Raw genomic sequence first — 13,849 nt, 5'->3', positions numbered from 1 at the left:
TCGACATAGTTTCGGTCTTATTATAACCTAATTAATTTTTATGGCGGTTTATTTGAAATTGTTTTTGTTTGACATTTCAATAGAGTCATAATATAATAGCTTCATAATATTATTTTTTGTATAATATTATAATCGATTATTCTTGTTATGAATACTAGAGGGCGCTGTTTTAAAAATAATGCAGACTATTATTTGTATACGTAGTATATTATTATTAGTCTGTGCTATTATATTATAACGGCCAAAATTTTGAAAATAATAATATAAAAAAGGCAATTTTAGTTTTTAATATAATTTCCTGGGCTACAAAAACATTAAGATACCTACAAAATAAAATAAACTATTTTTATCCAAGTCAGTAATTCTGATAAATAATTAATATAAAATCCTGAAATTTATTCGCGGGATTGAAATGAAAAAGTATGTAGTATTCATATACTAGTCCTTGTAAAATTTAAAATATAATTATGCTTTGATATGTAATATATTGCGCCTGCAACTTTATGTAAAGCATTTAATAATAAATACGTTTTTCATGCATATAATATTAAGAATATTATCTACAAATAGGGTAAAAAAATAATATTTATCTTCATATTTGAGCAACATTAAGATTTTAAGGATATAACCTCCTCCTTTTTTTTGAAGTCAGTTAATTAAATATGTATAAGTATTATGTAATAAAATGGAATTATATTGATTCATTATTTTATAATATGGATTCTAATGTACCAATAGATTAGAAATAAAATTATTTTGTTGAAAAATTATTGCTTATGTGGTGAAAAAAAAGTAACAATCCATTAACACGCAAAGAAACTTGAAAATGCAACATTCTTTAAACTATGTAATAATATTAATTGTATATATTTCGTAGCGTGAATTGGTATCAAATAATTTTGAAAATATATATGAACCTTAGAGTATATATTATAATATACTCTAAGGTATGAACAGTATGAGATGATGTTACAATTTTAAACCTTTTTAAAAAATTTCAGTCAGCATTAGTCAGTAAGTAACTATTATGTTTTTTAAAAGAACATAATTCAAAAAAATATTTATAACATGCAAATTACTTATCTGTATTAATTTTTCGCGCCTTTTTCATGTCTCGTACGTTCAGTCTCGGCTTGATCACAAAGTTGTGATTTGCGTTCATAATCGCACGTGTGAAAACCGTATGTATTAAAAATGTGAGTTAATATTTTTTTAAATATAGATAGGTACTTAGCATTTTTAACCTTAATGCAATTTTAAATTAATGCAATTCTTTAATATTATGACAGCTATTCTAGCATTTCATTCCATAAAATTTTTCAAAAATTCGAATATTTTATTCCAACATCCGTGTTTAATCATCACGATTTTATTGTCAATTTAATATTTACATACCTATTGCATATTAGATAACCATTCGTCGTGATAATTTAATGTAGCTAATAAAATAATATAACTACAAACATATTATTATTACACCTATACTAAATTGTAATAGACTTACCCATGAAGATATTTACTTATAAAATACATATCATACACTAGCTGTGCCGCGCGGTTTCACCCGCGTGGCTCCGCTCCTGTTGCGTTGGTTTAGCGTGATAATATATATAGCCTATATTATATACTCGTGGATAATGTAGCTTTCGAATGGTGAAAGAATTTTTAAAATCGGTTCAGTAGTTTATGAGCCTATTCATTACAATCAGACAAATAAACAAAGTTTTCCTCTTTAAAAAATTAGTGTAGATAAAAAATATTATCAAAGAAAACGTCATAGAGAATTCAGCTATTCTGTTAGAGGCGTGATAGTGCCGATTTTCAAACAAATTTAGGTAGGTAAGAAAATACCTATGTAAGTACCTATAATTATGTTACTAAAGTATCAAATAGTTTTGTACTGGTAAAAGAAATGTCAACGTAGGTAGGTATTTGTTTTTTTCCGAAACTACGAACTTTTATACGAACTATAGTTAGTTACGAATTTTACATTATAAACAAAGAGTAGAGTAATACATACGGATTATAAATTATAATTATCTACTTATTAGTTTAATTCTGTCATCGGTAGTTTCGGTACCTAATAGGTATAATAATTATTAACAAGATTGGAAGTCGGTATTAGATTAATAGACTTTATATTTGGTAGGTATATTTCAAGACAACTAAAACATAAGTTTATAATTCAATCTGGTTCATACTAAATCTGAGCCGGATTTGCAAAAATTAAAAGAAAAACATGTGTGTACCTATTAATATACATCCGTCTACATCCTACTAATATTATATAAATGCGAAAGTTTGTATGGATGTATGGATGTATGGATGTATGGATGTTTGTTACTCTTTCACGTAAAAATTACTGAACCGATTACAATGAAATTTAGCACACATATAGAGAGTTACTTGGATTAACACATAGGATAGTTTTTATCCCGGAAATCCCACGGGAACGGGAACTATGCGGGTTTTCCTTTGCAAACGCGGGCGAAGCCGCGGGCGGAAATCTAGTGTACTATATAGTTATAGTTACATCTATTCGTGTACATAATATGTTAGATATAGCATGTTTATTAGGTGCCATCTTTACATAGCACAGCTTTAGGTATTTCAAAAAAGTTTTTGTGAAGTGTCTCGGAATATTTGTTTAATTTATTAATATTAATCTTATGTACTGAAACTCAAACATACTGTTTTTGTAAATTCTGAGCTAAGATCTATCAACAATGTGTGACATAACATTTAATTTAATGATGAACGCACTTTAATATCTTATAATCTTAATCCTACTAATATTATAAATGCGAAAGTCCAGCAACCATACAAGGTTGTATGGATGTTTGTTACTCTTTCACGTAAAAACTACTGAACCGATTACAATGAAATTTAGCACACATATAGAGGGTAACTTGGATTAACACATAGGAATATAGTTTTTATCCCGGAAATCCCACGGGAACGGGAACTATGCGGGTTTTCCTTTGCAAACGCGGGTGAAGCCGCGGGCGGAAATCTAGTATCTTAATATATACCTATTATAAAGGCGAAAGTTTGTAAGTATGGATGTATGGATGTTTGTTACCCTTTCACGTAAAAACTACTGAACCGATTACAATGAAATTTAGCACACATATAGAGGGTAACTTGGATTAACACATAGGATAGTTTTTATCCCGGAAATCCCACGGGAACGAGAACTATGCGGGTTTTCTTTGCAAACGCGGGCGAAGCCGCGGGCGGAAATCTAGTATTTAAATGTTACCGGAAATGTATGTAATCCGTCATTGTATACAATTCCTAGGAAATGTATGTAATTCCTTAAATCACTGTTTACAAATTAAATACAATACAATTCCTCAGGTTCAAAAGTTATGTAAAATGCATTAAATTGTTAATTCGTTTTGACCTTAGCAAATACGGAAATATATTCTTAGTAAAATGTGTATTCAATTAGGTACCTCCAAAATTCTCACACATTGGCAATAAACTTGAAGCAATCGAGATTTCGCGAATAATCTGCTTTTTGATAGAATACATTTTTGTATTCCGTCTTTATTTGACAATCTAAAAATTGACCTTGATGCTATATCATTCATTTATTTACTACTAGGTTTTCGCCAGCGGCTTTGCCCGCGCAGTCAAAGAAAAACCCGCATAGTTCCCGTTCCCCGTGGGATTTCCGGGATTGCGTCATTTTCCCGGGATAAAAAGTAGCCTATGTCCTTTCTCGGGTATCAAAATATCTCCATACCAAATTTCATGAATGATTGAGTAACAGACAGACAGACAGAGTTACTTTCGCATTTTAATATTAGTACGGATTATTATAAAAAAAAACAAAGATTTGTATGTTAGTATGTTTGTAACGAACATCTCACTCATAAAGTACCTAATTACTGGATCGGATTTGGAAAAAATAGGTACAAATTAGTATAAAATATGTCTGTATGCACAATGCACATCTAGATAAAAAATAAAGCGTAAGTAGTTCAATAGTTCCGGCCTTTTCTAAAAGAAACCACATCAATAAACGATTTTTCTTAAATTCTCACACGGCTGATCTCAAGACTCTTCTAAAATATAAAAAAAAAAAAACATACCTAGATAAGAATTATTTTTAGCTCCTAGACTATATTTATTTTAAATAGAGCTATTAACCAAATATCGGTCAGGAAGAACAATATCAATATAATAATTTTGGCAACATCCATTGACATTTAAAATATGTAAATTGTAAACTTCTACAACCGTATTCTGGTTTTGTACACAAACCGTATTCGATTTTTTTTCGATCAAGCAAAAAAAATTTTAAATCATAGTGAATTCTCAGATACATACGTCACTAATTAATTAACACATCAATGTTTAAAATTGACTCTTAGAAGTTTTCATTTTAAATGTTAATTGTTAGCAAGATTACTGGAAGTTGGATAAAAAATGGATGAATCTTATGAAATGCGAGGTTTGCAATTCATAAAATAATATATAAAAAGTCGTCTGCAATAATTGTTGTTTAGAAGCAAAATTATTTACACAAATCAAAACGGATACAATCGAACTAATATTTCCAGTTTTGATGGTTCAAATTTTTTGCACTTAATTTTTTGTGTACCTATGTTCTGAAGGTTTTATTTTATTTCCATGTATCGGCTTTGGGGTCAAAGGTGATATCTATATATGCGTGCGTCAACAGGGTATCCCACTGTTGGTATACTAAGCTCAAAGGAGGTTATAGTTTTGCATACGCTGAGTTCGTAAAAAATACTTATAAAATTCCAGACGCATTTTTTTTCAAATAGATGAATTTATAAAACTCTATGTGTAAAGTGTACACCCATAACAAGCAACCCACTTTGCCACCTTTTGCCACCATTCCTCAGGATGCTCCAGAGGCTATTCAATTCCGCCTTGCTCGAGGGCACAACGCCTGAAGCATGGAGCAGGAGTGTGGTTGTTCTATTCTTTAAAAAGGGAGATAAGACTCTATTGAAGAACTACAGACCGATATCACTCTTGAGTCATGTTTATAAGCTGTTTTCAAGGGTTATCACGAATCGTCTCGAACGCAGGTTAGATGACTTCCAGCCTCCCGAACAAGCCGATTTCCGTAAAGGCTTTAGCACCATAGACCACATCCACACGCTGCGGCAAATTATACAGAAAACCGAAGAGTATAATTTGCCACTATGCTTAGCGTTCGTGGACTATGAAAAAGCCTTCGATTCGATCGAGACCTGGGCCGTGTTGAGGTCTCTCCAGCGGTGCCGTATTGACTATCGGTACATCGAAGTAATGAGAAGCTTGTACGAAAACGCCACCATGTCAGTCCGAGTACAAGATCAGTGTACAAAGGCAATCCCATTGCAGCGCGGTGTTAGACAAGGCGACGTGATCTCGCCCAAACTTTTTACCGCTGCTTTGGAAGATGCCTTCAAACTGTTGGAATGGAAAGGACTTGGCATTAATATTAATGGCGAGTACATCTCTCATCTTCGATTTGCCGACGACATCGTAGTCATGGCAGAATCCCTGGAAGACCTTAATACAATGCTCGATGACCTCTACAGAGTTTCACAACAAGTGGGCCTTAGCATGAACATGGACAAGACGAAAATCATGTCAAATGTCCATGTTGTGCCCACTCCGGTCTCTGTTGGAAACTCTATTCTCGAAGTTGTTGACGAATATGTCTACCTCGGACAAACCGTCCAATTAGGCAGGTCCAACTTCGGGAAAGAGGTCAATCGTCGAATCCGACTCGGATGGGCAGCGTTCGGGAAGTTACATAACATCTTTTCGTCCAAAATCCCTCAGTGCCTGAAGACAAAAGTCTTCGAGCAATGTGTGTTGCCGGTGATGACATACGGTACAGAAACGTGGTCTCTAACCCTGGGCCTTGTGCACAAACTCAGCGTCACTCAACGTGCTATGGAAAGGGCTATGCTCGGAGTTTCCCTACGAGATCGAATCAGAAATGAAGAGATCCGTAGGAGAACCGGTGTCACCGACATAGCTCGCCGGATTAGCACGCTGAAGTGGCAATGGGCTGGGCACATAGCCCGCAGAACCGATGGCCGTTGGGGCAGAAAGGTTCTCGAATGGAGACCACGTACTGGACGACGAAGCGTGGGACGACCACCCACAAGATGGACAGACGACCTGGTCCGAGGGGCAGGGAGCCGCTGGATGCAGGCCGCCGGTGACCGGTCGTGGTGGAAAACCCTGAGGGAGGCCTTTGTCCAGCAGTGGACGTCCCACGGCTGAAACGACGAGATAAAATGCTCATATTAGCGCGGTATATGCCGGCTGCGAGAAGCTAGAGAAGAAAAGCAAAAATATTTTGAAGTTATTTTGTTGTTTAAGTATTTTTTCGTGATCAGTGTATGCAAAACTACAAGTTCCTTCGCGCTTAGTATACCAATAGTGGGACAGTGGACACCCTGTATATTATATCTCATTGCCCCTTTAACAGCCACAGCTTTACACAATAGGCAGCGTTGGGCGAGTTGATGCGTAGAGGTACAGATAGAGGGCCTTAAATAATATTTTTATGATCGGCCGTCATTGTAGAATTTTTTTCATAATCGCCGTAATGCATAGTATCTAATCTGTGGTAATGCCGTAATGGGTGGTAATTGGTAATGGCGGCAAACATCGACGATCATTTGTTGGGCCAACGTTGCCTATTGTAGAGGGTCCTATAGAGCTTTTCTAGAACATATTTCTCAGTAGCAGAGATTCAAGAACTATTTTGTAAGAATTTCATCAGAATCGATCCGACCCTTTCGGAGGAGTATGGTATCATAGTAACCACATAGTAACTAACATTGTGACAGGAGAATTTTGATTAAATTCTCGTCATAATCTACACAACCTCCTGCGAAGTGGTTTAACAGATATTTATGAAATTTTGTGTACAGTACAATTCTTATTATTTCTGAAAATAGATAAATGTTTTATAAATAATATAATATTGCCCTGGAAGGCCAAAGTGCAGGGTGAACTAGTTGCAAATAATTGAGGATAGAAAGAAAAATGTAGGAAAGTATTCCATATTATGTAAACTGTAACCTCGGAAAATGCGTTTAAAAATACATAAATATGCGAAAACGTACATACATATTATAGTGCTTCGATAAGAGTCATAAAAATAATTGTTTGAAAGTTCAGAGTAATTGGAGCATCTTATATTTTTTTAAGTTCAAGGTTACACATTAACTTTTTAGTTTTTACATAATGTAAACATTTGTATTCCATTTCGTTTTATATTCATTTTGGAATAATAAAATCCGTAATGGTCATTAAAAAGTTTAGTATTAGGTAGTAGGTCAAAATAGAAAAAAATGTACGTTGAGAGAGCCTGTTATAATATTGGTTAATTTATGGAAGATGTTAATCATTGAAATGTTGTAGTTTATGCACCACTGTACAGTCATGATTTTTATTTTTATTTTAAAAGAGCCAGTTTCTTGCCGGTTCTTCTCTGTTTCCGAACTATGGTCAATTATATTTTTTCTCTTATGACAAAAGCGTTCTAAAAATAAATGTTTGACCGGCGATTCCCTAAATTACGAAATACCCCGGTCACCTGCCTTACTGTAATAGGTACAAACGATAACAGTAATGATTTTGTTTTTCAGGAGTGAAAAAGCAGTCTCAGAGCAACCGATCGAGTTGGAATATAAGAAAACTGGTATAAACCCTGATGAAATCACACTTCTGAGGCGATGGCTGGACACACAACCTCATCTACCCTCGAAATATATTTCAGGTAACATACTAAATTTACGATTATTCATTCAGTATTATCCATACTAATATTATAAATGCGAAAGTAACTCTGTCTGTCTGTCTGTCTGTTACTCAATCACGCCTTAACTACTGAACCAATTTGCATGAAATTTTGTATGGAGATATTTTGATACCCGAGAAAGGACATAGGATAGGTTTTATCCCGGAAATCCAACGGGAACGGGAACTATGCGAGTTTTCTTTGACAGCGCGGGCGATGCCGCGGGTGGAAAGCTAGTTTATTATAATTGTATATAACCTGCCTATAGTACACCTGTACTATCATATCATATTCATGCTTGTTTTAACTTGTAGAAAGTATTAATTAATTATAATTAAATGCAAACGAAAACCTCTATTTGCCTGTAAGTAGTATGAAGCTTTTGAGAACAATAAAGATTTTTATTGATTTAAAAGTGTGAATAACCTTCAGACATCGACTTCCTACATAATATATTTTATCATGATTGAAGACGAGTCTGTAAGTTACGTAAGCACTATTTATATTTATAAAGAGTAGAAAAAAATGGCATTTGAATGCCATAAAAACAATAACATTGAATTCTACGTAAGCTCTGTTTAAAAATAAAAGCAATTTTGAGTGCAAACGTATAAACTTTTTTTAAAGGTATCTATAGTTATTAGTTATGTACTAAATCATTGTTAGTAAATATTTTTGGTATTAAGAATGAGTAATGTATAAGTACTATATATTTTATATTAAATAAACATTTCATTTTTTAGAAAATATCATATTATTAACTTGCCATACAGAAATTCATTAATTAAAACAACATAGCTAGGTACCTACCTAGTAGTTTTCTTAGTTGTCTAGGGGGCTACCATGATGCCTTGTTGCATTATTATTTACAGTTTGAGAAAAAAGTGTTATAACGTCGTCATTTTTCCACGCTGAAAATAATATCGGACATCATGGCACGGGGGCCGATTTTACTTTGTCGTCACTATTATACATTATATTATTATCTATTTATATAGATAGTATAGATTATTATCTATACTAATAATCTATACCTACTACTATAATAATTAAAGTTTGTTTGTTTGTTTGAACGCGCTAATTTCAGGAACTACTTGTCCGATTTGAAAAATTATTTCGGTGTTAGATAGCCAATTTATCGAGGAAGGCTATATTATAATTATCACGCTAAGACCAACAGAAGCGGAGCAATGCGGGTGAAACCACGGGGCACAGCTAATAAAAGTTAATATTACTAACATTATATCAACACATTTCAGACCTGGACTTGCTACTCTGCTACTACAGTTGCTACCGAAGCACGGCCGTCACGAAGCAAGTGATCGACCTCCATTACACATTGAAGACACTTTTTACTAACTTCTTCAAGGATAGAGTTGTTGATGACAAGATAATTACGGCTTTAAATACTGTGTAAGTATCAATGTGCTTGTGCTGTATTGTATGGCGTGCCAAAGAGATACACATAAATACATTACATACAAACATACATACATATACCTATAATATAAAAAAAATCGCAAAATGTGTTGGTAAGTACATAACTCGATAACGGCTGGACCGATTTCGTTAATTATTTTTTTATTATATTCCTTGAAGTACGAGGATGGTTCTTATGGAGAGAAAACGTAAACATGTACCACGGGCGAAGCCGGGGCGGACCGCTAGTCTTATATATATAAAAATGAATCCCAAAATGTGTTGATAAGCGCATAACTTGAGAACGGCTTAACCGATTTCGTTAATTCTTTTTTTATTATATTCCTTGAAGTTCGAGGATGGTTCTTATGTAGAGAAAACGTGAATATGTACCACGGGCGAAGCCGGGGCGGACCGCTAGTTTATTATAAGGGGGGTGTTGCTTCGTTATTTTTAATTGTTTATTCTTATTTTTTTTTACTTTTACTTTATTATATAGGTAAATCTACTTAATAAACACGTGCTTAAATACAATAAAAAAAAAATTTCAGATTGATCCTACCTCTACAGACACTATCACATGACGGGTATACAGTGGTCTACCATCGAGTGATCGACACTGATACTAAGAATTTTGTGTTCCGATACATTATTAAGTATGGGCTTTTATTATTTTACTGTCTATTAAAGTGAAACTTTTATTACATCGTCTCAAACTTTTTGGTCTGTGTAGCGCATGTCGCGTGACGCACGATACGTACGATAATTATCGTACGAATACGATAATTTTTAGTTAAATGTCTATAGTGTGAAAAAAAGTTTCACTTTTACCGTGGTTTCATAAAACCACACAATTTTTTTTATATTATCTGTAATAAATGTAATTAGAATTAACTTTGAATTAAAGTATCTTAAATTTTTAAAGAAACGGAGTAAGATAGGATTTAATTTTTAATGAAAACATTTATATTTCATTTGTTTATTTTTATGCTCTCTCTCTCTTTAAAGAACCTAACTATTTCATTATGATAGGTAATTTATTTTATTGTTTTACAAACAGATAATAAAAGATTAGCTTTGTAGTTCAACATATTTGCTAATTACAACATATAGGATATCATTTTAAAGCACCTATTTCAATTCGATTTAACCGAACATATTTTTAGAATTAAATGCTCATAAAAGAAGATTTTTTATTAAAAAAAATGGTTGTCTGTAAAGTCGGTTTACTGACGATAGTTGAACGTGACAACGTCCGATTGTGCTTCTTTGTCGCTCGATCCGCGCTCTCGCTCGCACTTCAAGCCTTACATGGAACGCCTCAGATGAGTCAGAGCGAGGTAACGCCGCATGAGTCATGCTTTTTCGTGCGTGCAGCCGGCTTTATCGAATTATAAGACGTTGTCACGTCAAAAAAATCTTTTTCAGGGCAGCCCTAATGTTAATGGATGTCAGACAATATGAAATAGGAACAGTTCCGGGAATGATACTAGTCGTAGACATGAATGGTGTCACCTTGAGTCATCTTGGAAAATTAGATTTGCTCACGTTACAGCAGTTTTTGTATTATTTACAGGTAAGAGAGAAAAAAAAATAGGATATTCCCTAGAAAGCTTTTGACGATGGATGCATGTGTTCTCTTATTATGCTCTTTCACGATAAACTGTTGTACGAATTTGGATGAAACTTTGCAGTATTATAGTTAGGTTATATATATTATGAGCTATAGAAATATTTGTTAATCATAGGATAAAATCACACTGTTGCGACATATAAGACAGACAAACAAACACAGATTATGGCATAGTAACAGCTAGAATCAGATATAGGTATCACTTGATAAACGATAAAACTGATTATTAATTACTACTAATTTAATGTTCATTTAATAAGATAATATTATGGTATTTTCCCACTTATACACAATAAATTTTTTTCAGAATCTTTACTCTTCTGTTTTGTTGTTGGAACGTTTGCTTTGCGTTTTAGCAAGCTTTTTTTTAAGCTTTTTTTTTCAAGCTTTTTTTTTTAAGCTTTTTTTTCAAGCTTTTTTTTACTAGCTTACCGCCCGCGGCTTCGCCCGCTTTGTCTAAAACTTAATAAATTATATACTAAAACCTTCCTCTTGAATCACTCTATCTATTAATAAAACCGCATCAAAATCCGTTACATAGGTAGTTTTAAACATTTAAGCATACCTTTGTATGCTTAAAGTTAAATCTCTAAAAGTACAGGATATAGGGACAGAGAATGCGACTTTGTTTTATACTATGTAGTGATAGCAAATTTATTTAGTATATAGTAATTTACTTACCTACTGAAGTAGTTATGACATAAGTTTTAAAAATTTATCAGCTCTTAAAACACAATACTTATTACCTTATTTTTTTCCAGGAAGCAATGCTAGTAAGACTAAAAGGCATACACTTTATGAATGCCCCTTCCTTCGTTGACAAACTGCTTATGCTAATTCGGCCATTTTTAAAAAAGGAGTTGATGGATATTCTATACATACACCAAATCGGGTCCAAATCGGTAGAAAAGTTTTTCCCCATTGAAGCTTTGCCTAAAGAATCTGGTGGACAGTATGTGAGCGTGTATGACGCGATGCGTAAGTATTTTATAGATTTTTTGGGGATTTTTAGGAATATTCTAATAACTTCTGTCATTTTTTATGAACCACACAAGAATGTGTTTTTTTCAGTAGCATTTTGTTGATAATTGATTTTTGATTGAAAATTTACCTAACTAATTATTCTTCTTCTTCTTAAAGTGCCTTCTCCTTTGGGAGGTTGGCGATCATTAGGGCTATTTCAATTTTAGACGGATAATGATATATATATACCACTGACGAAGATTTCTGAGCCATGAGGCTCAGAAATCTTCGTCAGTGGTTTGGGAAGAGCACTAAATCATTGTTCAGAACGGCGGTTTCCAAAATTGAAATTATTATTAACCTCAAATAATTGATGCTTAAATGTCCTGGTAGGATGTTGATATACTCATTTATACATAGTATTTTTAATGTATGTTTTTAATTTCTATGTCAGCTGTTGTTTGGTTCAAAATTTTTAATTTTATTGCCTAGGTGGTGCTATAGACAGAAACGTGATTGTAAAATCTTAAAAAAAATTCAATCCTAATCAAAAACTTTTGAATTATTTATTCTAAGATTAATTCATTAATATAACTATTATTTTTTTAATTACAGAGGAAAATGTCGAAAGACTACAAGCAAACACACATTACTTCAACATAGAGGCGAAAAAGCGAGTGATAGAAGCAGAGAGACCGGGAAAGCCTAAAACTATTAATGATATTTTTGGTGGAGTTGAAGGTTCCTTTAAAAAATTGGAAATTGATTAATTATTTATTAGTAGTAATGTAATAGAAATAAATATAATGTATACGATGTAAATTGGTGATGTAATTCGTAAAAATATTGTATTTTTTGAATTTTGGAAAAAAAATGTACAACCGTGGACAAAAATTGTTGATTCCTGACCATTTCCTGACCGTTGATTCCTCTAGGTATAATATGATTCAAAGGTTACTTATTGTTTTTTTTTTTCAATTATTATTATGAGACTATGACATGTGACAAGATATACAGGTATCACAATAAGCTTCCTAGATAAGTGGGAAAATAGAAAAAAAGAATTGGTACAAATATGGAATAACCAATTTTAGGTACACTATCATTTACTAGCTTTTTGCCCGCGACTTCACTCGCTTTGTCAATACCTAATAAATTATATGCTTAAAACTTCCTCTTGAATCACTCTATCTGTTTAAAAAAAATCGTATCAAAATCCGTTGCTTAGTTTTAAAGATTTAAGCATACATCAGGACATAAGAACAGAAAAAAACGACTTTGTTATATATTATTATGTATTGATAATAAACTTTTTTATGTTACGAGAGTTATCAAGAAAAATTGTATTATATTAATTATAATTAAGTTTATGATATTATGTTGACAATACTTAATTACTTATAATAATTAAATTACGTTGAATTATTATCACACCATTTTTTTGACCCGCTTTCCCCTACATATTATTTTGTTATCAAATACTGATAGATTTGTAAAGACATATTAAGTACTAGAGGTCCGCCCCGGCTTCGCCCGTGGTACATATTTCGCAACAAAAGGTACCCTATGTCCTTTCTCGGGTATCAAAATATCTCCATACCAAATTTCATGCAAATTGGTTCAGTAGTTTAGGCGTGATTGAGTAACAGACAGACAGACAGAGTTACTTTCGCATTTATAATATTATTATGGATTTACACATAGAACGGATTTTTTTTTTTATAAATTAAAAAGTTTTTTTATATAATATCTTCGTATTAGTACCTATAGAGATTGTAGAACTCAGTGAGCTACAATATGCCTTTTTTTTTTTTAAGTGGGGAAATCTTGCATAGATACCCACGGCCTCCGGGGAAAGGGCCGCGGGTTATGTCGGATTCCTACCGACCAAAACCCCACTGTGTTCCGTCAAGCCACATAAACGACGGGGCCACGGGTATACTTAGAATTCGTCCGTGACCCCATCAGCAGCTGCCCGTCTCCAGGCCAACACAAACTATGAGCTCGCCAGCTCTAACCTCATGGGGCGGCGTGAGCGGAAC

The 13,849-nt window shown here is 33.3% G+C and overlaps 1 protein-coding gene across 1 annotated transcript; it reads left to right on the top strand.

The window, feature by feature from the left end:
• Positions 1–1,132: 1,132 nt before the first annotated feature.
• Positions 1,133–12,992, top strand: LOC123700088 (clavesin-1-like). Its single transcript, XM_045647209.1, has 7 exons — positions 1,133–1,196; positions 7,641–7,771; positions 9,052–9,205; positions 9,763–9,867; positions 10,640–10,787; positions 11,606–11,822; positions 12,423–12,992. Coding segments are annotated over exons 1-7 (912 nt in total). The 5' UTR covers positions 1,133–1,194; the 3' UTR covers positions 12,578–12,992.
• Positions 12,993–13,849: the final 857 nt, after the last annotated feature.

This window comes from Colias croceus, chromosome 19, assembly GCF_905220415.1.
Source record: "Colias croceus chromosome 19, ilColCroc2.1".
Classification (NCBI taxonomy): domain Eukaryota; kingdom Metazoa; phylum Arthropoda; class Insecta; order Lepidoptera; family Pieridae; genus Colias; species Colias croceus.
The sequence above is the reverse complement of the archived record's forward strand: the minus strand, read 5'-3'. Positions and strand labels throughout refer to the sequence as shown.